Consider the following 27,648-nt stretch of genomic DNA (forward strand, 5'->3'; position numbering starts at 1 on the left):
AAGAACTCTTAAACTAAAGTTTAAGAATATCATAAATTATATTGAATTATAAATATTAAAAACTTTAAAGCTAAAAAAGAAAGTAATAATAATAAAAATCGATTTTTCTCTTAAGACCAAAGACAAGGAAATATGCAAATTTCCTTGCATAATGAACTCTGCCAAAGTGAAATAATGTAACATTTCGAAAATATTATGTTATAGAATTTAAAGTTCACTGAAATTTTATTTATCGTTTTATTATTCAATGTTGCTAGCAATGCTGTTACTTCATAATTGGCACCTATTTGTTTTTCTTAGATAAAATATATTCCTTCAGCAAAACTCGTACGTTTATATTTATTGTTTTCACTGCCCTGTCAACATATTGACTTCCATAATCTTATCGTTACATATTCTACTCGCAAGATACATTCTCAAAGATTCTACATACAAAAAAAAAAAATAACGTTCCATTATACATGGAATAATACCGATCAAAATATCCACATTCCAAGATTCTCCCTCATTGTCTCCGTAACACGTTGGCGGGTACAAATGTCCCGTGATTCACGCGCCACGTGTATCCACCAACGTACAAGTACGAGCGTGTACTCGCTTACACCGTGTGTGTCGCGTGCTTGCTTTCCACGGGTTTCCAGGAACGCCTTCCCATTGTCGTCCCTTGGCGGCGTTACCGGATACGCGATTGTTTGTTCTACCTCGCCGTCCCCGCGAAAAATTGCGGTACACGGATTAAGAGGCTTCCTTTCAATTTCCGCGCCCGATTGTGCTGTAAAAGGACTAATGGCGGCCGATATCGCCTACCTCCTTTGCGGTCTGCGAAAACGGACAAAGGAACGTGCGGCTCGGCCTTTCGAACGAGGCCGATCAATGCTTGGTCGCGTGCAACCCGTGCCCCCCACCAGTAATATGGGAAATTTACATGCTCGCCCATTCCTCGACCGACTACTTTCCGTGGCAAATAGAAATTTCGTATTAGGAAGGCTGGAGACACGCGCTCCCTATGGTAATAAATGCTATCAATAATTTTCTTTGTCATTTTTTCTTTGTCATCGCGGATAAATCCTTAGAAAGGAAAGCAATTCGCGAAAAAATGTTATTAAAAATTTTGTCGTCTCGTCCTCGAGTCGAATCCAAAGGAACTTCTTCCTTTCCACGCAAGCTGTTTCAAAGGAAAGCAACTTCGCGAAAAAATACTATGAGAAATTTTCTTTGTCGCAAATTCACCCTTGGATCCATGTCTATTCGAAAGCCACCCAAAGGAAAGCAATTCGCTATTAAAAATTTTCTTTTCATCTAATAAAATCCATCCTCGAGTCGAATCCAGAGCAACTTCTCCACGTTCGAAACGAGATTCCCCTCCTCCCTCCGAAGGGAAACAATTCTTCGTGAAGAAATGCTACCAAAAATTCTCTTCATCTATTTCACAAATCCATTCTCGGATCCAACTTCTTTTCCAACCCTTTCGAAGCCCCCCAAAGGAAAGCAATTCGCCTTCATCTTCAAAAATTTTCTTTGACAAAATCCATCGAAAGCAACTTCTCCTTTTCCTCCTTTTTCGAACCCTTTCGAAACGAGGTTCCCCTCCGAATAGCGAAGGAAAGCAATTCGGTTTCGCGAAAAAATGCGCAGTGATTCATGCGTCGCGCGCGCCACGCGTGGAGGGGGGACGTATGTCGTTGGCCTGTCGTACTTCCTTTCCCGTGAGCCCCGGGAAGTCTATTCAGAGGCCGCGCCACGGCGTCCAGCATCCACATAGGGCCCCGAAGCGTTCCACGGTGATTACCATATTGCATGTCACATTGTCGGCGCACCCCACGGGACGGGGAGGGAAGGGAGGAGGAGGAGGAGGAGGACGAAAGAGGTGGATGGAAGGAAGGAGGATGAGGAGGACGCTAACCACATTGCAATATACCGGAGGGCACGGCGTCTATAAACCACCGCAATTCTATCTACGTCCCTTCTAAGCGTACATAACTCCTGCCGCCAGGATTAAGCCTTTTATAGTCCTTTGAAGCGGCGGGCCCTCGCTTCTTTCCGTCCCCTCTCTCTGTCTCTCTCCGACCTGACATCGGCCTCTTTCTTCCTGGCGTCTAGTCTTGGTCGGTTTGTTCGCCTCTTTCTTCTTATTCCCCCCCTTTTTTGCGAACGTGTTGTTCTTTGCGTCCACGGTTGGCGTGTCGTATGGCGGAAAAGGGGGCGATGAGGGGGTATGGTAGTCTTCTTCGAATTGCGATTTTCTCTTCTGTCGCGATTAATGATTGTTGATACAGGGATGGATTGGAACCGGATAGAGAGCGTGTTTATTTTTCCATGATCTATAAAATGATAAATGGATTATTTTGCACACGCGGTTAATTATATTAATTTCTCCAATTTTTGATAATTTTTTATTCGATTTGATTCTTAATTAGAGATTTCACTTTCCGTTTCTCCATTTCCATTCGACAGCCAATCTTTCTCCATTAAAATGAATTCTTTCTAAAAATTAGCATTAATCTCGATGAATATACGCAATAAGCAAGAATAATCGATCAAAAATCCTTAATTGGTAACACTATTTGAATTTTCCTTCGGAACGAATGAAAGGAAAGGAAAAGGAAGACGGAAAAAAGAAAGCAACGGTCGAAGAGGAAGAGAGAGAACGCTCTTTGAAGCATCTTTGAAACAGTTTCCGGAGACGTAGGCATCCGACAGGCAGAAAAGACAGCCTCAGGATTCAGTTTAATATCACGAGTTTTCTTTCACACTCGTCAAGCGTAGACGTTCTCACACGAACGAGTAATTCTTTTATCGCAATATCCTGCCAGAGAACGCGTGGAAACAGGGGGTGTGGTGGCATAAAAAGACGGGGGAGGGGTGGATACGTCTGCTATCAAGTTCGCCAACTTTAATACCTCAAGTTTTCTCGTACGTATCTCCTCTTCTCCTTTTCTTCTCTTAGCTTTCGCCTTTTCGTACACTGCTGCAGATTGAATGTACATATCGTGATAAGATATGGTTGGAAGATATTCGTGAACGTTTTGGCGTTTTGAATGAAGTTTTTATGAAATATCGATTGACTGCTAGAATAGAGATGTTGAAGGAGAATTTGGCGAATTCGATAAATATATTTAAATGATGATCCTTCACATGCTTTTTTCCCTATATATAATTTCAAGTTTGTTACAAATTAAACCATTCCATTCGATTGAAAAATGGAACCATCTCATTTTCTATTAAATTTCCGTTGAATATTTTACACTATTTTAATATATATTTTCTTGATTAAACGTATGCTAAAATTGTACAGTTTGAATTATTAATTTCAATTTTACGAAACACTTCTGAGGAATAATTCTGAGATTCGAAAAATAATTCTCCCTCTCACCAACAACGAAAAGGTATCCAGATTCATCGCCAAACGATGTTTTCGTCCGCCGATTGTATCCGTATTTTTGGCATTGATCTCCGTTCGTGAAACGCGGCAAATCAAGTCACCGTGCCCCGGGACAAACAACGAGCTCGTTCTATCTGAGATTTCGCATCGTTCCATTCGCGAAAACAGGAGGAAATCCCTCTTCTTATTATCATCCATCGGTTGCCGTTAGGACAAGTTAACGAATGAAACGATCGTCTTCTTTTTTTTTTTTTTGGATCGATGGAACGGTAAGTTGATTGGATAAAAACGAAAAAAAGGTGAAATTACAGTGCAGCTCGATCGATAAGAAGGAGATCGGCTAAAAATTTTAATGCGATATTAAAATATATTATTAAACTGGGACGATCGGATCGGGTCGGGATCGGACAGGTGGTTGATTAGTTGCGACCGATAAATCGGTGCAATTTACTTGCATGCATAGCACCGTGTATACTGGATAAATTTCCAATTTATGCTCTTAACGTCTCAATTTATATCGATGAAAAATGCTTTTGCATCGTCTAATACGGATTAATTGGATGAGATAGAGGTGATGTGAGTAATTTGAATGATTATTGCGCGAGGTTGATTATTTTTCGAAAGTATTTAAGGAATCCTGCGTAATTTGCGTCATAAGGGTTGGGGCCAGATTGATGGATGGATTTTTGGAGATTTAAACTCGTAGTATATTCACAAAATTCTAATATTCAATGGATGGAAAATATTTCTGTTAAGAATATTTATTTATTTAATTGATACAATGAAACAGAAGAATACGAATGACATAATTATAATCTGTTACTTATAGATATAAAGATTCTTTATACAAATTGTAAATTTGTGACTGATAACAAAGGATCAACAGAGAAATCTATTTACACTTGTTATACGAGAGGACGAGATCCATGCCTAATCCAGGCATCTAATAAAATATCTAACAAGAAATAGTATTACGTTCTTAATAATAAGCCACAATATCATCATTTTATTATAATTCAACTAGACACGAGTAATTTCCCATCGAAACGCTATCAAGTGATTCTCAGTTTCCAGAACAAAAATTTAAGAGACGAACTCGGTTCCTTGAATTCAGCCCAACCTATAACTAGTTGAACCTATAACTTGCTAACTCAAATAATATAAAACTGGTCGATGGCTACCAAAATTCCTGAGGAAATACAATTAACATCGTTTAAATGCTGGTCGAAGCTTGGTACCGGTCTTCTAACGAGCAAGCAAAAGCTTGCCGATCTTTCGTTTATGCTCGTATCACGACATCGTTTACCAGTGGTGGAAATGCTCGCCATTAGCCTGAGATTACCCATTCGCTGGCCAGCGACACGCTAATTCCTGTGATTTCTGCTCGCCTCACGGCTTTGTCCATTCATTCACGGACTCGTCTCCGTGCTTTCCCTTCGAGGGAGCCCCGATCCCTCTTTTCCTCCTCCAGGCCTTCTCTAGCCATTCGCGCGTTTCCTCTTCTTGCCGGTTCTCTGCACTTCCAAGTATCCAGCCGCGCGATTACCGCTATTTACGCGCCCGTTTCCTTGTCTTTCGGCCGTTGGACGAGGCTGAAAGTCGCTCCTAGCGACTTTTTAGGCCAGCCGCGGACGATGATCCTTCGCTACGAGGATGATTTTCTTCCGTGGAACGAGACCGAGAACGATCGTGCCCGGGTGTAAATTGAGTTATTAAAGTAGTTTGCCCGTTTTTCTGATCTTTCGATGATACCTTTTTCAACGGTATCGGGAGAAGAATAATTTGCAGTTCTTTTTGAATAGTAACAACAGTGTCTTCGTTTTGTCTATGAGTGGACGTTATTTTGGAAGTGAACAAGTAGATCGATAATTTTAACTTTTTGTCTATGAATATTATGTATAATTGTTTCAAATTATCAAATACGTATTTAGATATCCAAATAATTCTACTAGTAGTGAAGATTGAGAACGCAAGATCCAAGATCATAAACGTCGCAGATGTTTATAATGTTTGATGAATAAAGGAAATTTGGTTTCGTATAAAAATTCTTACTTCGATTATAATGAAAATCAAGCATCCTGTCGCTAATGCAAAATTCAATTCGTGTATCTACCGTATACTGTATAATATTATAACTGTACTGCAGATATTTCTGCGGGACAAAATATCCAAACGACAGCACGCGTTGTAATTTTTAAAACGGTTCTCCGTTTCAAATTCCATATCCGTGATCGTATTCGCGAAAATTTCGTATTCGTAAAAATTCTCATTATTTTAATCAAAATCATTGCCGCTAATGCAAAATGCATCGTCTTCGCCATCGCGTTACACGTGGGATCACGATTGCATCGGTGGTTTCTCCTGCGACCCGGGCATCGGTAATGTAACGACTGTCATTAAGCGACGTTCGCTTAATTCAATTATTATCATACCGCGTTTTTCCACGCCTCTTCTCCTCCTTCGCTCTCCCTCTCTCTCTCTTCTCGCTCCTTTTTTCATCCCGTGGCCTGCCGCAATCGCGATTAGAGTCGCGGCCTGACTAATGCGCCACGAGAATTATTCTATTAGAGCGGAGGCGCATTAGGAGGGACGCCGGAGGACTTTTCTAGGCGACTAATAGGATGCCCATTAGCCACGGCCGCCCGTAAACAAGCCTACGAGGAGGCAAGGAGACGATAATGATAATTCGCGAGGGTGTTACGCGGTACCAAGGTTAATTCGCGTTTCGCCCGACTTGCAAAGTGTGACCAAACGTTTATTAGTCCTTTCGTTGATTAGATTAGGCTAGGTTAGGTTGGCGTGCAGGGCGTGTCCTTGTTATGGGTTGGTCCTGGGCTGGGTTGACAACCCACGGTGTCATCATCGTCGCACATTTGACAAACCTTTTTTGCTCGTTTTCATTCTCTATTTCCGTGATGGTGAGTTTTAGAATTTTTTTTTCTTAGAATAGGTTGTGACGTGTGATAATGATTAATGATTTACGTATCGTATCGTGAATTGAAGATTTTATTGTTGATTATGGAAAAATTGTATTTCCTCTCTCACAAGAGACAAGTATCAAATTATGATATAATTTTATTTAAAAAATTCTCATGTTGTAACACTTAATTAATCTTACACGGTATTTTGTAATATGAACTGATAGTGAAGAACGAGTATCAATAAAGTAAACGAGTATCGTAAAATTTTACCCTTTTCTAATGCAATTTTTATCATCAATAATCTCTATCATAAATTAAAATTTAAAGAAACAGGAATGGTTTATACGTGTTCCGTTCACGCATTCATTCGAAACCGATAAATAACTGAAAATGATAGCCAATTTCGTTACACCCACAAGTCGATGCAAAGAATCTTTATTGGTATTTGCTAACTCTGCGTAATTAATGTTGGCGCTCGATTCGATTCCAAGCACAGCTACGAACCGCCAATTATTAAATAACTATAATGAACGAGCGTATAAATTGTACTCGTTAAGAACGAGCGAGCGAGCAGGGAAAAGAGTGCGCGTGCAACAATAATCCGCTCTAACTAATCCGCTTCGATCGACTTTGACATTAGCGCGCTATAACGAGTGCCTGTAGGCTAATGGTAACCTTTGCTCTATACCGATGTCGCGTTTTTCAGGAAATGTCGCTCCGTTGACACGGATACCTGGATATTTTTGCGGAACCTTTTTCCTCGAGAAGAAATTTCACGCCATTCGAGCTTTTACAATAAACACGTGTTATATAAACGGTGGTTAGTATTGATCAGGATTGAAAATGACAGCGATGAGTAGAGAATTTATAACACGAGCAATTATTAGCCTTATGTATCTCGATGAAAAACGCCTATTAAAATTAGGCAAACTTTGAATCGCTATAATTCCGAAGATAACGACTTTTAATCAATGAATCAAAGATCATTGGAAACGCGGAACCTTCCCCTTTAAAACCCTTTTTGATTTATCCCGATACGACTTCCGGTTCGTGAAATACAATCATTTAAAGGAAAGGATGATTTTTAATCGTACGTCTTAAATCTGACTAAACTCTATTAAAATTATGAAAACTTTGAACCGCTATAACTCCGAAGATAATAACTTTTGAACAACGATTAAAAAATCATTAGAAGCGGGAAACCTTCCTCTTTAAAATGCTTTTTTATTTATCACGATACCATTTCTGGTTCCCGAGATATCGTCGTGTAAAGGAAAGGGTAATTTTTAATCGTTTACTACTTCCATCCTTATCGCTTACTCGGACCTCTCGCTCGCACCTGTGTCGCTGACCTATCCCAAATTACAGACAAACAGCAGACGCGATTCGTGGAAAAAGTAGTAGCCAAATTCTTAGAAGGACGTAGTAAACAATTCCAGGAAAAAATGTAGGTCGCGGTCCTATTCATAATCCTTTAAGCGTTACGTATACTTTGAATCCTTATATCTCGGCGACCGATTGAGATATCGGGATAAAACAAAAAGGAATTTTAACGGTATGGTTTTCTCTGTTTCCTGTACAGGTTTAAATGACAAAATTTTTAATTCTTTCTTTTTATTTTTAATATGAAATTTCGAAATTTTATTTGTGATCTTTTTTGTGAATGCAAATTATTATTCTAGCGCTACGAAAATTTAATATATGTTTTATATATGTTTACATAGTGATGAATAATTGGAATACCGTTTATGGAATTATCGTGTAGGAGATCTGACGATGAAATCTGCGAATTTTTCGTAATAAAATTATGGATATATTTTAAAGGTGAGCAACATTCGATGATAAAGTAGATAATAATTTCATCACAAAAAATTTGCAAAATTCACCATCGTAATATGATGTCATAAATTTACCGTCTCGTATATTGGAATCTTGTAAGAATTAATCGTTATCGTAAAATTTTATCACAGACATAAATTATTTTTAACTGATTAATCAAAATCATTCAAGTCTTTCGTAAAAAAAAAAAAAAATTCTATTGCTGATATCACAAACACTCGAAGTCAATATCAATATTATAATTCACTGGTAACGTTTAATTAAAATTAAAATGAACAAAGATCACTGCATCGATGATTGCGTTGATCCATTCAGGAAAATCATTGCGGCTAATGCGTTTATTAATTATAACTACTATATTCATCGTGATTCTATCTCGTCGATAATAATAATATAAATCCCTCCTGGATAAAATATAGTTTCCAATCTCGTTTAAATTTACGCAACCGTTTAAATGTCAAAATCTATACGGTAAATTATCTCATATAATCATTTTCAATTCCACTATCCCTTCATTTCATTTACACGTATTTAAACTAGCTTTTTTTTTTCATGTTATAATCATGAAATATATAGAAATATATACATAATCAGTAAAATGATGGAAGAATAGAGCTCGTAGAATTCTTTATTTATCATGGACTTTTTTCGTTTGTTAATTATTGTTAAAATATCTTTTTTTTAGTAAAGTAAAATACATCGTGATGGTAAAATTTTTCTCCTCTTATAACGAGTAATTTCAATTATTTAATGATATATATAAAACGTTAAATTTATGGTGCAACATGATTTAACGTACAAGAACTTTCTACGATTAAGATATCTCATTGAAAATGATCGATAAAGATCTTAAAATTCTTAATTAAATTATAGATATATTTAAATTAACATAATAATTATGACACGATAACGATAAATAATGAAATTTAACGATTTCTTCTCGATAACGTTTCGATAATCAATTTTATTATTCCCTTAGGCTTTTCCTCAAATTTTCCTTTTTACATATTTTCCTTTCTCCATTCAATAATATCTTGTTTCTCTTTGTTGCGTTATTACTATCATTCCTTGTATCTCGTACGATGCTACGATCATGATACTTTGAAATTATCGCTTATTAAAATTTTAATCTTGTTAATAAAATTTAAATAACACTAAATGTTTCCTTGTTATTCCTATTAATATACATTTATTATAAAGTTATGTTAAGGCTGTAATTTGTAATTACAAGCCTAATTATTTCCCAGTACAAACTTTAATAATTTTGCAGTTTCGAATAAAATATATCTACGCAATCTTTGCATGAAAAAGATATAATTTATTATCAATGATGTTATATCAAAAGGAAATATTAAATCATTGCAGGTTTTTATAAATAAATTTTTATAAATAAAATCGATATCTCTTTTTAAATTCAGAATATCTGATTAAGTTTACGCATACTCAAAACGAGCCCGCTTCGTGATATACATTTTTGTTTGCTTCTTTTGCTTTTCTCGAAAACTAAATTTTACTCAAGGATAACTACTTGGATGAGGAGCAATAAAGGCCAATGGGAGGCCGCGAGGCATAATAAAAATGCTAATTCACAGCTTAACGCGCGTCATGTTTGTTTAACGAGAACGTTAAAAGTTTCAGGTTGCGCGAACGAACAAAATGGCCGAGGAAACGTGTCACGGAAATGGCGGCTGGCCAAGAAGATCGACGCGGCGCCATCGACGAGAGCATTATTATCGATCGATTGGCATCGAAACTGACGTGAATCGATAATACGTGTTATCAGGCAATTTGTATTCGATTCATAATAATCATTGCGAGTTGAATTTATGATACGATTTATTGTCATCTAGAAGGTGACATAAAAAAAATGTGATTCTTATATAACTCGTATTTGTTGTATATTATTTTCACAGTTGATCGATTTGGTGGGAAAAAGATAATAGAAGATCAAGGCGTGGAATTTTCAAAATTATTTTTCTAAAATTATTCTTAAAATAAAACTGAATGAGAGAATAATTCGAATAACGAAATTGAAACTTATTTGCAAACGTAACTCTTTTTTTCTTTCATCATTTGGCTAAGTAAATTTGAACGAAAGAATATTGACAATCTTAATAAAAAATACAAATACTCCCCTTTTCCAATATGGAAGAATTTATCATTAACATAATACACAAACAAAAGTTCGCGTTCTCCACATCTAGCGCATTCCTCCTGCCACGTGTATCTTTCAACCAACGCGCTATCAATTATATCAATTATACTGACTGCTCGAAAAATCTGTTTCGATCGAAATTATCCAAGTCGATTGATACTTACATGAGTGTCGTTTCCATGGATTGCATCACGCCTGTGATGCAACCTAAAATGATCGATTGTCCAGGAAGATCGAGGGCTTGGCATTTCGCTTCGCGAGATCCGTCTCACGGACCACCCGGTAGACGACCCGGGGCGTTCGTGCCTAATATCGCCGAGCTTCTTGGCCGACAGGGATACACGCGTGTGTGCACGCGTGATTTCTGCGCGTGGAACAACGTACGTGGACAATTAGCAGGCGTACGAACACGGGGAGAGCCACGCGGGGAGGAAACGAATTGGTTACACGGTTGTCTGGATGGGAATAATGGAGTCTTAAGCTTTGCTTGGAAGACGATCGAGATAACTAATTGGATTACCCGCGCTCTCCCCTTCTCCCCCGATCTTAATATTGAAATTGTCGCGGTTGCACACAATGAAATCGTCCCTTATTGAAAAATTAAAATATACGTTTTTTTTTTTTTGAATATCTTTGTTCAATATGTAATTCTTCAAAATTCATAATAATTCCAATATTTATTGAACATTTTTGTGGACAGTCTTGTCCGTAAATCTGTGACTTCTCGCTGACACGAGAATATCTCGTGCAACTTCTTTCCAAATTTCGAACGAAATCCCTTTCCGTTTGAAAATTTTTTAAAAATTAGATTAAAACCACTTCGCATAAAGTTCCCTTCGAAACATGTAACTTTTTCTTTTCTTCAACGACTACTGATTTTTATCCATCGTTCTCTCTTTCTTTTCAAATTCAAAACGGGAATATAATTTAACCTTTTAAGCTTCGTTCGATTTTTCTTTCCTTCCTTCTTCTTTTCTTTTTTTTCTCTTACTTTTCCCTTTCAAAACAAAGTCGTAACCTCGATTTAAGGGCTCATCGTCGCCCTTAATAAAACGAGGCACGAGAAGCTTTAGGGTGACGCGAGAGAGAGGAGAGCCTATGAATCAGTCTCCTGACCGCATAGCCGCAGCGTTTCACGTGCGCGCGTGGTCAGGCAAGGCAGCGACTCCACACGTTCGGTTTCCTCCTCTGCACGAGTCGTCGCATGCATGAAATCAGGGTGCGGCCACGTGTTGTCCCCTCCCCCTCACCCCGTCCCCCCTGTCCTTCCTATTTCGCGTTTCTTCGCGTCTTTCCCTCCGCCTCCGCCCGCCCGACATTTTTCTCCAGCCTTCCTCCGCCCCCGTGTGTCCATTTGGCAAATTGATCTCGTAATTTAACCCGCATCACGACTTCTGGCCAACGCGATGATTTAAATGCCCGTTTATAGATAGATACGTGCACTTGAATGGTGAATGAATGGAACGTAAAGATAAGAATTGATCGGTTATTCGAAAAAAAAAAAAGAATTCTTGGACGATTTATCCGATCTTCCGAGTTTCTTTAATTTGTTTGACAGTGTATGATGTATAATAACAGAGAATTCACATAAGAAACGATATATTCTTAATAATAATAATTCTTAAAAAAAAAAAAAAAATTAGAAAGGGAGCGTGTATGTACTAAAAAATTATCGTCGAATATCAATATGGAATTGCATCGAAAGTCAATAGGCGATAAATTGTGACCAACCAAACTCGAGACAAACTCGCTTATTCTTTATCTCCATTTGTAACAACAATTTACTTCTTCTCGTAATAATTATTATTAATACGAAGAAATCGATCGTGTCACCGATACCGACAAAATATAATTACCCGTTTGAAAAAAATTTTCGTCCGATAATCCGAAAAATGATTGAAAAATTCAACCGACTTTCTGAAAGTATCATTAATCACTCTTATCGATCTTCCTCCCTTATGGCGATCGTCCTGATGCGTGCATGTTCAACACGTGTCGGAGAAGGAAAGATGAAAATCGTGGTGAGGGGTAGGGAGAAAGAGGAAAGGAAAGATTGATAAAGAGGTGAACGCGGAACGATTTCGTAATTAACCGGCTGGTGATTCGATTCGAAAGAGGCCCGGAACGTTTCCAGGCCTCGGCACGCGTGAATCGTTAACCCGATCGACGGCGTAATTAAGTGACGATTAACGAATTATCGGGAACCACAACCCCTGCTCCTTCGCCGCCGCGAAGATTAATGGTAACGCGGCGGGCAAAAGTTCGTTTAATTCGAAACGTGCACACGCGGTGCGTGCGCGCGCATCGGGCCCACGCTCCTCTCGGGGCCCGCCGAGTCACGTGCGCTCAACGTCGTCAGATTTGATATCTGTGTTTGCCGGATCTTTATTATATCACGCGCGATTGAAAGAACGTTTATTTTTCATTATGTGGAAACCAAATGTGGCGATGCAATGCGGATGTCGCTTATTTTTTTTTTTTTTTGCTCGACGGTGAAGAATTTTTGTGAACGATTGGATGGATCGTAATCTTAAGAAAATTAAACGAAGAATTTTTATTTTTATTTCGAAGGATTTGATTTTGAATTTTTGTAAATTGTTGATTTTTTAATTTTGGTTATAAGGATTTTGTCGAATTTGGCTTCGAATTATTGTAATTTTTGTGCAATTCGGGAAGCAGTTGTACAGCAGTTGTAATGTGACACGTCGGATTTTATCTGAAAAAGAATATTTTAAGTTTTATAATGATAATAGCTTCGATAAATACGATCAAATTTTAGGATAAGAAGCTGGAATAATTTTGCTGGTAAGTAATTTGAAAGATAGCCGCGATTAAAGTGATGAAGCACCAACATCGAAAAGATTTACGACACTGATCTTACATTAACTCACCGCGCAAACACATTTATTTCCAAATTAGCGACGTATCATATCCGAAACGAAGTGTACACTTTCTCCAAACGTCCGCGTTTCTTCAAAACAAATCGTTATGTTAATCGCTTCTCTGTTATATTTAGATCCAATCTGAATAACCGAACTTTCTATTCTCCGATTCCCTGAATAATCATTACTATTAATATTCTTGCTTAAAATATATAATTAAAAAAATTTATACGAAGATAATAAATTGAAATTTCGATTTTTGCTGTAAATACCTTGGGAATACTTTTAATTAATAATGATTTGTTAAATATTATTTGTGAATTTTATATTTTGTGTTTAAAATAAATGAAAAATCTAAATATTGGAAACATTAATATGTTAATAGAACCAATGTATAGAATTGTATAAAATTGTATAAAGCAATGTATAAAAGAACAGTATATATCAAAGAATAAAAAATTTTTTAGAAGGGAACGATTGTCTAAAATATCGAGTAAAATTGAATTTTTATATCACAAGTTTTTTATATAAAAAAAAAACTATTTATCATAACAATTTTTTATAGTAAAAGTATATTTGATTCGATATCCTTTTTTGATCGATAATATATTTTAAGTGATTTTTTTTTAAATATAAAAAATTTTCGTCAATTTCGTAATTTTTTTTCAGTTTTTATCAACCAATTTTACGATTCATTTCAATCCACGTGAATTTGTAAAAAAAAAAAAAAAAGAAGAAGAAGAAAAAAAAATTCTTTATTTCAACTCGATAAAATAAATTTATATTATAACGAAACATTCTTGCAGAATGAATTTTTCTCTACTTTATCGTAAATTATACGGAATGTCCGAATATTTTTAGAAATAACTATATTTACGCACTGTCTCCACTGAGAAATTTCGAAACAAATATTCATCCTCTCCAACATAGTTCAGATTATTTATCACGCATACAATGTATTAAAATCTACATTTCTATAATGTTCCCGTCGAATTTTTCTAATTAGCAAACGTCTCGAAAATATATATCCTCGTGGAAGGAGGCATGGCGAGAAATAAATAGGCCGCCATTCACAAAAGTCACGAAATTTTACGTTATGTCATCGAAGAAACCAGTTCGTTCCATGCATATGTATGCTCGATAGAGGCGCCCACATGCTTTCCCTGTGATCTCGCGTTGTTGGTACTCGTGCGTGCAAATCGGTTTCGCTTGAAATTTATTACGAATTAGGATTTTTTTTGCGTCCAAGGAGACTTTTCGATATTTTTTTAATAAAGATGTTTCGTTGCAATGCTTATTAAAAAAAAAAAAAAAAAGAAAAAGAAAAAGAAAAAAAATGCATAAAAATTCGAAAATATTGGATTAAGTTGGATCGAGTTCTCGAAGGTATCCTGCGACACATAAATATTCGAGAAATAATATTTCGATTGAATAATCGTTAAAAGTATGAAACTGTCGATTTTTTGGATTCTCTCGTATTTTTAACATTTGAACACGTACGTGTAAAGATGAGAAAAGGTTTCTAAGAAATTGGAGTATTCATATATATTATTTCGTATTTTCGTCCTTTCTCATTGAGAATTTCCTTAATTGCTTCACGTAATATTTTACTGCGTCGTTTTGCTGTCTTTAAGCTCAATAACCGAAGAGCAATTAAATTGCACAAGAGGCAATTACTCATGGTACCTTCCTGCGTTGAAATTTAATATTTTGTTATTCAACCTGAATGGTATTATTAAATTATTGTTGGCAGCTATCGGTTGTTTATCACGTTGTAAAGCGTAGATGCACAACGTGCAGCAATCTTGTTCCATCTTCAATTTTATGAAGGATTTTTTCAAGATAATGCTTGCACGTTTTCAAGAAATTAGAAATCGTGATAATGTGAGGCAATCCGTTGTAAAATGATATTTTGAAATATTAATTGATGGTAATAAAGTTTTCACGATGAAATTATTCAATAAGTTGTTTTCATAAAATTAGAGAATCCGATCTTTGTAAAGAAAAATTTTTAAATATTTTAATAATATCTTAATAATTTTAATTTTGATTATTTCACTTGATATCAATATTTTATTGATTACAACGGATTTTAATCGTTGATGCTATTCTTTACTATTTAATATCATATATTTTATACATTCTACTCGTTTTTAATATTAAATTATATCAATTGTAATGTTACGTATTTCATTTATTGAAACTATTATAATATTGATAATTTATTAATTTTAATATCGTATATTCCATTTGATATATTATTATATGGCTCGAATATTTTGATTAATTTTAATAGTATTTATTTATTTATTTATTGAACAATATAATTTATTCGATATAATATTATTCCACTTATTGAATTATTATTGAAATTATTTTATTTTTTTTTTAAAGAAATATTTTGAAGAATTAAATTTTCTTGATGAAATGGAATATTCTTTACGTATAAAATATTACGAAGTATCCATTTTATTAATACCAGTATTTATAAAGTATGGATCCAGTGCTTTTTCAACATATATGATTACGCATACGTTGTTTCACAATATTGCAATGCCTAACCTTTTATCTCGGTAAATAAATTAATAATAAATTACATTTGTGGTCATTTGTACATTCTTGCCTAGATTTCAAGTATCATTATTATTATCGGTCTGTAGAAATAAGAGTTCTTTAACCCTATATAATGACTGAAATATTTAATAAATAAAGAATTCTGCGTGATCTCTGATTTACCCACGATATGTAAATAGATATGTGTAATTGCGCGTATACGATAGAATAAGCGTCTTAAAAAAGACACTTCATCAAAGAGAAATGTAAAAGATTTTTTAGAAAAGAAATAGAATTCTTAGAAATATAGAAATATAATATATTTTATTGCAATTCTTCTTGTGAAAATTATGAAATAATTTTAGGATATTATTCTAACATCTTCTAAATACTTTTTTGTTTAAAGAATGATTAAGATGATTTTGAGAAATAATGAATTTTCGAATTCGAAACAATTTCTTCTTTTTCTTTGAAGAAATGAGATCATCCATCATTTTATTCTAATATATATATAAACAATCTTATATCGAGATTTCCATTGAAAAATTTTCCACAAAAAATGATCCACGTCGAATTCAATTACACGAGAAAAATGATCGCAAAATATTTTTCATAGGATCGACATTAGTAAGCGACGATCGAGCACCGGGCAAGGTGATGATTCATGGAAACGCAGCGAATAAATTAATGAGCCATCGAGATGCGATCGTTAGTAAAATACGCGTTTTCCGTAGTCGCGATGAATGTGAACAGTCTCGAGGCTCATTCGTGAATTAATCTCGCAGTCTATAAATGTTTACTGTAGACTGAGAAATATAAGCGTGAGTTAAGCGATATTTATTAGACGCTTTATCACGGAGATAGTTTTCTTTTTCTAATCGAAATTACGTGTGGAATATAGAGTGTGAAGCGGATACAAATTGTTCTCGAAACAATTGTAGATATCGTTGTGATTCCTTTCTCTTAAATTAAATTAAATTATATAGAAGTCGATTATTTAAAATTCAAACATTTTTAGGGATAAATTTCGTGAAAGAATGTTTTTTTTTAAACGGAACATAATTAATATTAAAATTTATTAGAGAATAAGTTGTACAAAAGAATATAGAGAAAAAGAGGTTTATATCCATAGAATATTTTCCACATTCTCTGAATTATATTTTATTTATTAAAGTGCTATTTAATTATGCAGAATAGAAAAATGTTTCAATGGCAATAATCTAAATTGTAAAAATTTAAATGATCGTTATATCTCGTTCTCATTTAAGAAATTTTATACCTACGTAATTAGTTTTTAAATATCGTCTACTTAAAAAAAAAAAATCTTATTAATATCTGCAGTAGTTTTAAGAAAAAATATATAAGTCAGCCTCGATTAACGATGAACAAGGGATAAAATTTGAAAGAAAAATAAACGATTGCGGTTTACACGTACGATTAATAATTTTCAGCCGATGAAATTAATTTTAATGGCACGAATATCACGAGGGTTTGAGAAACATTATCATTCTCCGGAACATTTTATTCCTCAGACTCGTTTTACGATCGGCGTATTATTCTTGTAATTAATTCCACCAGTTTTTTAATTAATGACCGTGTAAAAATCGTGATATCAATTTCTAATTTAATTATAGATACATCGACTATAAAATTGATCGAATAACAGGATAACCGGAATGTTAATGTTAACGAATTTCAATAAAATTACAGGCGTATCACCGGAAAGATTGAATTCAATAAACCAAAGAATTCTTGGGATAATTATTGTTCGATCAAATTTTTCTTTATGTAATGAAATTCTCTTTTATCAAAGCAAGCTTATTCTTAATTTATGAAAATTTTTATCCTTATGTGTATACTTAAAATTTTAACATCATTCAATTATTGATTACAATAATTCTTCATTAATGAAATTTTAAAATCTAACGCAATAGCAAATCTAAATTAAAGTGTATTAGAGAGACTGTATATTCAATCTTGCATAAATAGACTATTGAAACTATCAAAAGTGTAATCGTGAAATACAAAATAATGTATAATTTATTAATTACGAGAAAATTCATCGATACGCTTTTGAATCTATCTATAATTTAAACCTACAAAATTACACATTCAAAAGAATTTTAATTCAATATTAATCTAATTCTTTATTCTAATCATTTTCTATTCTATTCTTCCATTTTTTTTTTCACAATTTCAAAAACAATCTACCTTAAAAATTCTACTCTCGATCCTACCTTCTTTCGTAATTCTAAAAAAAAAGTCTAATCGCATTAACTTTACATAAATATTACAAAAAAGATAATCGAAATACATCATGCAAGAGTGCGGAACGAATAACACCTCGAACTTATCTGGAAGAAAAGGAGAAGAAAAGAAGAAGAAGAAAAAAAGGAAACACACAGTGGAAAAAAACATCATAAAAAAAAACCCATCCGTGGGTCTTGATATTTAAAAGCGGTCTCGATTTCACCGCGAGAGAGCCACGTGGGCGATTGATCGATCCTCGGATCGAGGGGATCTATTCGTTACGTGGCCTGGCACGCGAAAGGCCACCGTCGTATAAATTGTTAATTATACGGAACCGTGCGGCTTGTAAAGATCGCGTGGGAGCATTTCGTGGCTGGACCGGTTTTCGGCCCGAATGGTAATTAATTTTCACACCCCGTTTCTAATTGAAAAGGATCGTGGCGGCCGCCTAGGAGAGACGGTGCGTTTGTTTGCTCGCCACCGTAACACCCAGTGGCCGTTAATTGAAAAACGGGTGATCGCGTTTTAAAAAAATCCTCCCGGCAAAAACGTTCGCCCTCTCCCCCCCTCCTCCTCCTCGCCCCCCTCCTCCCCCCTCCCTGTTTTGGCATTATTGGCCTCGCCTTTTGTTGATTTATCGCTTTAACGGCCAATCTTGAACGACTTAACGACCTAACCGCTTGTTAATAAACCGTTCGATTTGTGGGCCTTTGTTAACAGCCGTAAATTTTCCAATGGGATCGTATTAAGAACACTCGAAGGGTTAATTGTCGGTATAAATGACGCTGTTAGGTGTTTAAGGGTTACTTATTAGTAGGTTTTATTAGTGCGGGTTTGAACTGATGTTTGAGTTGGCGATCATGAAAATTTAATTGTTTCGATCAATTGGCTCAGTTGCAATTATTAATTATCGAAGAATATGTGGTCGTGCGCCTTTCGTAGATCATAATTTCTGTTTTTCGTAGGATTTTAGCAAGATACGAGTGTAACAATTCCGAGAGAAAGATCTACTTTTGATTGAATAAATTCAATTGAATTTCCAATCGATCATCAATCGATATGAAGGTAAACGGCAATATTGCCATTGCTTCGAACTTCAATATCTCGTAATGGACAGGAAGATAAATGTTTTTCAATAATATGAACACAAATTTCGTATAATAAATATCGACAAAAGAATCCAGTAGTACGGAAAACAAGCATTTCAAGAATCGATCTTAACCATAGCTTAACCGACAACTCTTTCACGAGGGGTCCATTACGTAAAAGTCCCATACTTCTCTCTCCCCCGTTTTTTCCTCTCGTATCCCCGAGATATTCTTGCAAAGGTACACGAGGGGGCCATCAATATTACCGAAAGAGCCGTGTGGGTATCATTAATCGGTTGGAAGCAAGAAAAATAAGAAGAGAGATGGCGGAGGAAGGGGAGGTAGAGGCATCTTCCTCCCCCCCGATTACTCGGCCATTCGAAATTTTCGAGGCTCTTCCGACAAGCGGCGGGAATCACCTTCCAAATTGATGTTGACCGGCCACGCGATCTCCCCGGGCCACTCGAGAGCTTCTGCTCTCGATATTTCTCGCCATCCCCCTTTTCCGACACTCGAACGCCGCGTGAACGTATTTATTATACGGCCGCCCGTGACCCCCGCGCCATACTTTATTGGTTACGGCCTCGTAAATAGGATATTTTGTCGAGATTCATCTCCCTTTATCCTCGTTACTCCTCGCGATGACTTAATACCTCCCCCTTGGACGATTGATTACGCGTGTCGTCGAGGATGATGATCGTTGAGATTGGACATTTCAACGCCTCCTCTTTTTCGAATTTTATGCCATATCGTATTCTTTTTTTTAATCAATGCTCCGCAGATAGGAGGGTTCATGGAGATAAATATTTTTTTTGTAAAAGTGACAAATAAATTTTACGTGTAATCAACTCTGGAGCCGTTCCATTTTTGGATTTTTGGATTTATGACATTACTGTATTTATAACTTATAGTATGCAAATTATTTTTCGAGTCAATGGTATTTTATTTACATATTACCTTTGTTCACGTGCCAATTGAATTTGCTCATTGCTCATGTACAAAAACAGTGAGAATAGCGTCCATCTACGAATATTAATATTTTGGTAGTTTATGATTTTGATAAAGATAATGTTACGTTAATTCTCGTTGTATTTTCCGTATAGAAGTAAGAAAGTTATGCTCTAGTTATTCTAGAGCTACTGTGGACCAAATTGGATTACTTGTGTCGTCCGTGGGGAATAAATAGAGTTCCTTGCTGTTAACGTTAAAACTGTTAGAGGCTTTAACGTGTAAGCCGTATTGCTAGGAATTTGAATGGCTAGAGGCTGTGTATCAGACATGTAAAGAGACACAATGATACTTATCCCTTATGGAAAGCTCTCTGTTGTGACTTCACATATTGTCGAATATTCTGAATTCTAAGAATACGACTTGTGTCTGATAATATTAATCGTCTTAATATTAGACAAAAATATGTTTCCATATACTTAAATAAATCTTAATACTTAAATCTCTCAAATCATTTTTTCGTCCACGAACGATTTTACAATTCTTACGAGCCATTTGCTTTAAATTTACTTACATTCCTTTTTTCTGTCCACAGAATTCTTCACCACGACGGAATAACTTTTTCTTTTACAAATTTTTACAAATAAAAATACTATTAAAAACTCACAAGTGTTAAACTGATCGGGATGATTAACGATCACATTGCACAACGCCAGCTTAGTTAAGTTAATTCAAACTTTGAATCCCAAAGTACGTACTTACGTACATTCCGGCTTCTAGAGAGAAGAGTTTAGCTATAGTTTCATCATCGACCCATGCATTCCTGTTCATTATCTAATTTGCTAATCTCTTGCAGACTCACGTGCCCCGAGCCTTATTTCGTCAGCGAGGGCCTCTACAGCGCTCTCGAGGAATTGGAGAACACACGTGAGATCATTCTACACGTGATAACCATTGGCAGTTTCATCGAGGATCCAACGAAGGTAGGCGCACCGTTATGCATAAAATTCTCATTCTCTTCGATCGGGCGGAAATCGCCTCGAATCCGTTCCATTATTTATATTATTTTCATCCACAAATGATAAATCGATAAATTTTTTATTCCTATTATCTTATAAAGGAAATTCACCTAAATTCTGATTTTCGTATTCAGTTAAAACGTAACAATTTATACGTAGAACGATTCCTTTTTTGACAGAAGATCCCTTGAAATCAATCCTTAAATGTTTATTATTGAAACCCGACCATTCTTCCAATGCAATTTATATAACGCAATTTCTTATTCGAACTCTACAGACTGATCTATAGAATATTTTATCACGAGTTTCTTTTCTGTATTAAATCTCGAAAGAAGCAATTGTCCCAATATTTTATTTTCGATTAATCGACGTTATGCTACCGAGCGAATCTTTATCCCCGTATCGTAGACAAAGCAATCGAAGAATCTGAGATAGAGAGAAGAATGAAATAAAAAAAAAGAAAAAGAAAAAAAAACTTCTCGAGCGTGCAGGTTCTCGCGTTCCTTTGAAAAATGAAAGAGGAGAGCCTTCCCCTCCCCCCTCCCTCCTCTCATATCCGATTTTCTTTCCGGTGGCGCGCGGCGCAATAAGAAACAGATAGTCGAATAAATAAAAACACGGCTAATTGCAAGCCGTGCGGCGGATGCCGGTTCATCCGTCGACCCTTCGTTATCTGACGTGAGCACCGATTAAAATTACCACCGTGCAGAGAACCGTACGTCGGTCTCTCGCGCCCTATCTGCGCTCTCTCCTCCGGGTCGCTAATTAAATGCAACGGCTAATTAGATAACTGATAAAAGGTTATGGCGATCCGCGAGAGCCGCACGATGTACTTTTGGCCCCACTTAGCGTTCTTTCTAGCGATCCTCGATCCTCTTTTTCCTCGCTGTTTTTTTCTTTTTTTTTTTTTTTTTCCTCTCCTCACTGTACAGGGTGTTAATATATTCGTGGAACACGAGTCGATTCTGAAATAAAATATTGTTTGTTTCACGAAGTTTCTTTTGTATCCTTGTCACTTTGGTTGTCGCTTCATTTTTTTCTTTTTTCTTTTTCTTCGAGGAACTTTTTGTCTCTTTTTGGAATCGAAGATTCTTCGAAAGTGTCTTTCGTATCAACACGTGTCAATTTCTCGTGTTTTATTTCAGATTATTTTGTTTTTTTTTCCTCTCGTCTTCTTCATTTTATATTGTTCGGGATTTTCACTTCTTGTACTCGATCGAAGTTATTTTATTTCTATTATCTTCGCTAGTCTTTGTTCCGCTGTTTCTTATTTTTCTTTTTCACTTTTTCCATTTCTTTTCGTTTCTTTTCTTCTTCTTCTTCTTCTTCTTCTTCTTATCGTTTTGAGCTCTCGTGCTTCCTCCATCGTGCTTCATTCTTGTAGTTTCTTTATTTCTCCGTGAATTTAAGTTTTTTGCTTGTGTTTCGTTCCTTTCCCTCTACATCGTTCGTTTCTTGCCACGCTTTCGCTTCCTTCTTTCTTTCCCATGTATCTTCGTATCTCTTTCGATCCTTTCTTTTTTTTTTTCAGATTCTCCCAGGACTTCTTTCCATGTTTTTGCCCCTTTTATCTGGAATTCCTGGCACTTCTCCGCTTCTTCGTTTCTCTCCCTCCCCCCCTTCTCTCCTTCTCGTTTATTTCGCGGTCTCGTATCTTTGGCTTTAATATTTCTTCACTCGCTACTTTGTATTCGCGGAGGATCGTTTTATACCCTTAATTGACCACTTCTCTTCTCCTTCGCTTTTTTTTTTAAACTTCTTCTTTTTAAACCGCCTTCTTGGAAACGGGTATGAAATCTATCCAATTACTTCTGCCTCTCTCTCTTTGATTCTGTTATTTCTTTGCTTCTTTTATTGTCTTTTCACGTTTTACATGATGCGTTTTCTTTTTTTCCTCGATAAAATTCTTTTTCACATTCATCTTTATTATTCCTTTTCCTATTTCGTTCTTCTCTCCTCGCTTCTCCAATTCTCCACCTTATTTATTCTTATTTTTTTTTCTCTTCTTCTTCACTACTATCATCCACTACTTGCTCTAACCATCTTTCCACATTATCCCCACTGTCATATTTCACTCTTACTCGCTCCTTCCCCGCCTTCTCCTTTTTCCTCCCCCTCCTTTCTTTCACTTCTTTCCTTGAACGAGCCACTCGCATTCATTCCGCTTCGAAATACGAAACTCGTCTCGAATTCCAGCGTCGATGAGGTATCCGCGACCTTGAGGCTTTAGAGGCTTCGCTTTGGATAGCTGCGTAGGAAGGACAGCTTAAGTGGAAATCTAATTAATGCGTTTTTACCTGGAACGAAATACTACATGGGGCAACGTTCCGGGAACTCGGCCGGTCTTTGCGCTCTAGGTGGCAGAACGTAGTCACGTTATCGTTAATCTCGCGCCATATAACAAGGGCTGACGGGGCAACGATCCTTACCTCGCGATGGCTCCCTGGCAAACATTCGATGACACGTGTTCCTGCCTAGTAATCGTGTTGTTCTCGAGATCGATCGGTGGCAATTTGTGCTCTGTCGATCGATAAGAGTATCGTTTCTTCGATTGTTCCAAAAGCATTTCTTTTTTTCGTTATGTGGATTATCAACGTGTGAAATTGGAGACGTCGTCCTAATCTCGAAAGTTTATTCTTGAATTTTACCGATTATTTTGTTATAATTTTATTGTACGATTTTTGCGGAAGAATTGAAATTCTAAATATTGGAAATATTGGGGATAAATGTTATTTCTTGCAAGTTTTTATCGTACTCTAGACTTTTATCTTCGAGTTTGATCTATTTATGGAATTTTTAACGAAATTAAATAGTGGTTTCTTGAATTGCAGATACAAGTTAATTTCTCGGTTGATTTGAATTAATTTTTTAAATAAATGAGAAATGAATGCTTCCACTCCGAGTTTTGATTCGAAATGATTTCTAAAGCACGCTGGTATTTTTAAGTTGTTTGGGTACATCTTGAGATATCAAATATTTTTTATAGTGACTATAACGATTCATCTTTCATTATCCATTATTCACTTCGTTTGAATAAACGATAAAGAATAAATTGTTGATAATAAATCATAAATAATTTTGATACGTATAATACGTTATCTCGGTCACTTTAACAGAAAGATTCTTGATTTATCGATGCGAATTCAAATCATTTACGAGTACGATGAAATGATATGTTTATATCTTTATTGATACAGCAAGATCGTATTATGTGAACTTTCATTGTGTAAAGGTTTCGCTGTTTGAATGCCTTGTTATCTTAATATTTTAATATTTAAATATTTTGTTATTATTGGATATAATATTCTATTTGGATTCAATTGAAATGAAAAATTTGAAAATTAAATATTAATATTAATAAATTTTTTTTTAGAACTATTTCGTATCTACTTAAAATTGAAACAAATGCATAAGCATTAAAAATAAATTTTTGAACGAAATTTTAATAAAACGATTACACGTTAATTATCCACGTACTGTTATTCATCACATTCGGTTGAGAATCTCTGCTATAACCTTTTTACAAACGCACAAAGATGAATCGAATTTTTATCAAGCCACGTACATTATAAAGCTTGATACGTAATTGGCATTTATGTGGTCTGTAAATAACATCGGGTTGCACTTCCAGTGATTGCGGGAACGGGCTTAAAGATCAGAAATCATCGTTTATGAAGCAATAACGTATGTTCAGAGAAAGAGAAAGAGAAACAGAGTTCCAGTAAAATATTGTCTTCAATTTCATATGAATCGATCTGCCAATCATCACGCAACATACGCGTTAAAAACTGAAGGCATCCTTTCATGAGTGACGACACAACTGCACCGTAAAAACTATCATGCATCGAGAGCGATTACCATTTTGCATTTCGAAATGAATTGACCGAAATAATTTCCTCTCAGACGATTGAGTACAAATCTCCGGATAGAAAAGTAATGTTCAAAACAATCTAAATTATTTTTTTTTCTTTTTACAGTAAACGATTAATGGTAGCTTCGAATTAAATCGATAACCTCTGCATCGAATGACACTTTCCAATGTACAGTATTTCAAAAATTTATTTTACCAGATCCAAGTGGGACCGTCGTTTTCTGAATTTTTAAAATGCGCATAAAATGTTTAAACAATTTAAGATTATTATAAGTTGCAACTTTTTCGATATTTAAAACATTTCTATCTTCTCCTTCTAAATCGATGCTATTCAATTTATCATTTTTGTGATAACGAGAAAACTGTGAGCAACAAAAATAATGGAGATTAGAAACTTCAGTCTAGAACAAAACTATGAAAGCGAACAGCAAATTTAGACCAGTTGGACTTGAGACTTTAAGCTAGTGGTGTTTAACAGTTGCTCACTAGCAATGCTCGAGACAAACTTGCGAGGAATTAGCATTAGAATTGGAGCTTGAGCCTTTGCCTACTGAAAACTAAATTATAGAAAGAGAAAATAGTAAAGTCGAGGCTTTGAACCAGCCATGCCAGTTAACAATTGTTCCACAAAGCTGAGGAATCATCCACGATGAAATCGATTATGAGATGATCACACTTGATCACATCGTTCTTAAACCCTCGTGAAAAAAAAAAAGAAAATATTCGTTCCATGAAAAGTACTCCTTTCTCTGTTTGCCCGTGTCGCGATTAACGAGTCGAGAAACTGGTTCGCATCCCTCGCTTCGTACGCCTCATTACCTGGCCCAGGGGTTCTACTATTTTATTTATGCGTCTATAGCCAACGATAGTTATTATAATTGCTTGTCGCTTCCAAGTGATTTATGAATGCGCCGCCTCTTTAACCGCTAATCCTGCTCGTAATGGCTACCGAGTAGCACAGGGTTACACTCGAAAACTGTGGATGCGCGGGCTGCACCACCCCGTAAGTAATGGTTATAGACTATATTGGAAAAAATTGGAAATTCGAACCCATTCATCAGCTATTTTTTCCCCTCCGTATTCGTTGTTATTGATATAAATCATAGTACATCTAATTTAACAATCTTCTTTAAGTCACTTTTTTTTTCATTGAAATTTTCACAAGTGAAAATTAAACTCAAAACAGAAAGAAATAGAATAATCACAATCGATTATCTTTTATACATATTTTTATAAATAAAAGATTTTCCAACTTTATTAGATTATTAGATTAATCGATAAAAATTTATCCCTTTTGTGAATAGAAAAATATATAAGAAGATGTGAAACCTATATATGACGTATTCCATATTCGTTATGTAATGATCTATAAGATCAATCGGATTCAACAAAAATCGATCCTTTTTCCCAATCACAAGAGACAAAACTTTCTAAATCGTCCATGAAAGAAAACTAAAAACAGAGAAGAATCGTTGGGAAAAAGTGATTAAGGACAATTTCAGAACGCGATCGAGATTCGTCAACGATAATGAAGACATTCGTAGGCTGACACAGCCTCGGTAAAACACGATCCTCTCCGCATTGGAACGAGCTACCACGCGTCAAACTGGTGTATATAAACCCGCGAAAGGTTAACCGGGTAAACACGCGTCAAGTCTGTATCAAAGCGCGACGGCCTTCTTAACAAGCGGCCACTACCGATCCCCGTCTAAATCCCCCGGCTAATGTTATAATTACCACCACCGATGCGATAATTCATCCCGACTTCGTGCCCGAGATCGCAACTTCGTGACGCCAACTTCGTGTGTGAAATAATGGGGGAACCGGTTTTCTCTTCGTGCTTCAACCGCGAAACGCTTGTTCCGACGATGATGACGTTGAAACGGACCACTGGATCGCACGTTTGAATCGTAGTTATGAGAGGATGGGGCCGGCTTCAAGCAATTCCTTCTTCCCTCCCCCTCGTCGAGTTTATTCAGAGAGGGTACGTGGGGGGATGAAAGTGATATTTTGAGTTTGGAAATTGAGAGAGAGAGGTGAATTAAACATTTTTGTAGGAGAATGTTACTTGCAGAGGAAGGAATATTTTCGTTTGCCATCTCAAAAGATTTGATTCTGATCTAAAAATTGTGATTTTTGAGGGGAGACGTTCGATGGGAAATTGAATAAGTTATTTTTTTTTTAGTAAAATTTTGAAATTATATCTAAATGTTAGAATTAACTTCGTGTATAAATTTTTTCGATAGGAAAATATCGAGGAAATTCAGAGATTTCGATTTTGAAGAAAGGCAAGAAAGAAGATCAAACAATTAGTTATTACTTTAAGGTATTGTTAGAAAAAAATCCTCTCGATAATCAGAATCACGCCAATATGATTGCCAATCACATGCCACAATTCTTTGTCATCGATAATCGATATTGAAAAGCATCGTCGGTGAGTGAATCATGCCAGGTGTTTGTAATACTCGACCGATTCGAAACAGGCCTCGATCCGATCCAGAGAACCGGATAGAGTAAGAAAAGATATTGGATAGATCGTAGGTGTAAAAGCGTTTGGAACAAAAGGAGGGATGTCCGTGAAATTATACGCTTGCACCCGTGTTAATTGAATTTTATACTTCGAACGTCGATGATCCTCAACTGTTACGCTTCGAGATGGTTCAACGTGTGTTTCGACGGGATTATTTACGAGCCTTTGGTAACCCAAGTGGCTACGCCATGTTAAATATCTTCGTAAACG

General features: G+C 35.8%; 1 protein-coding gene and 1 long non-coding RNA gene across 2 annotated transcripts in view; one reads left to right on the top strand and one right to left on the bottom strand.

Annotated features, from left to right (window-relative positions):
• The window catches only part of LOC133666423 (uncharacterized), a 99,153-nt gene extending 77,479 nt beyond the window's left edge, over positions 1 to 21,674 (bottom strand). The window contains exon 1 of the long non-coding RNA XR_009830551.1: positions 20,593 to 21,674. This is a non-coding gene — a long non-coding RNA (uncharacterized LOC133666423). The remainder of the gene's footprint in view (positions 1 to 20,592) is intronic.
• The window catches only part of LOC107999229 (UPF0489 protein C5orf22 homolog), a 761,052-nt gene that overhangs the window by 407,462 nt on the left and 325,942 nt on the right, over positions 1 to 27,648 (top strand). The window contains exon 4 of the mRNA XM_062077142.1: positions 20,875 to 21,001. Coding sequence (XP_061933126.1) covers positions 20,875 to 21,001 — 127 coding nt within the window. The remainder of the gene's footprint in view (positions 1 to 20,874; positions 21,002 to 27,648) is intronic.

The sequence above is a fragment of the Apis cerana genome, linkage group LG7 (assembly GCF_029169275.1).
Source record: "Apis cerana isolate GH-2021 linkage group LG7, AcerK_1.0, whole genome shotgun sequence".
Taxonomy (NCBI): Eukaryota; Metazoa; Arthropoda; class Insecta; order Hymenoptera; family Apidae; genus Apis; species Apis cerana.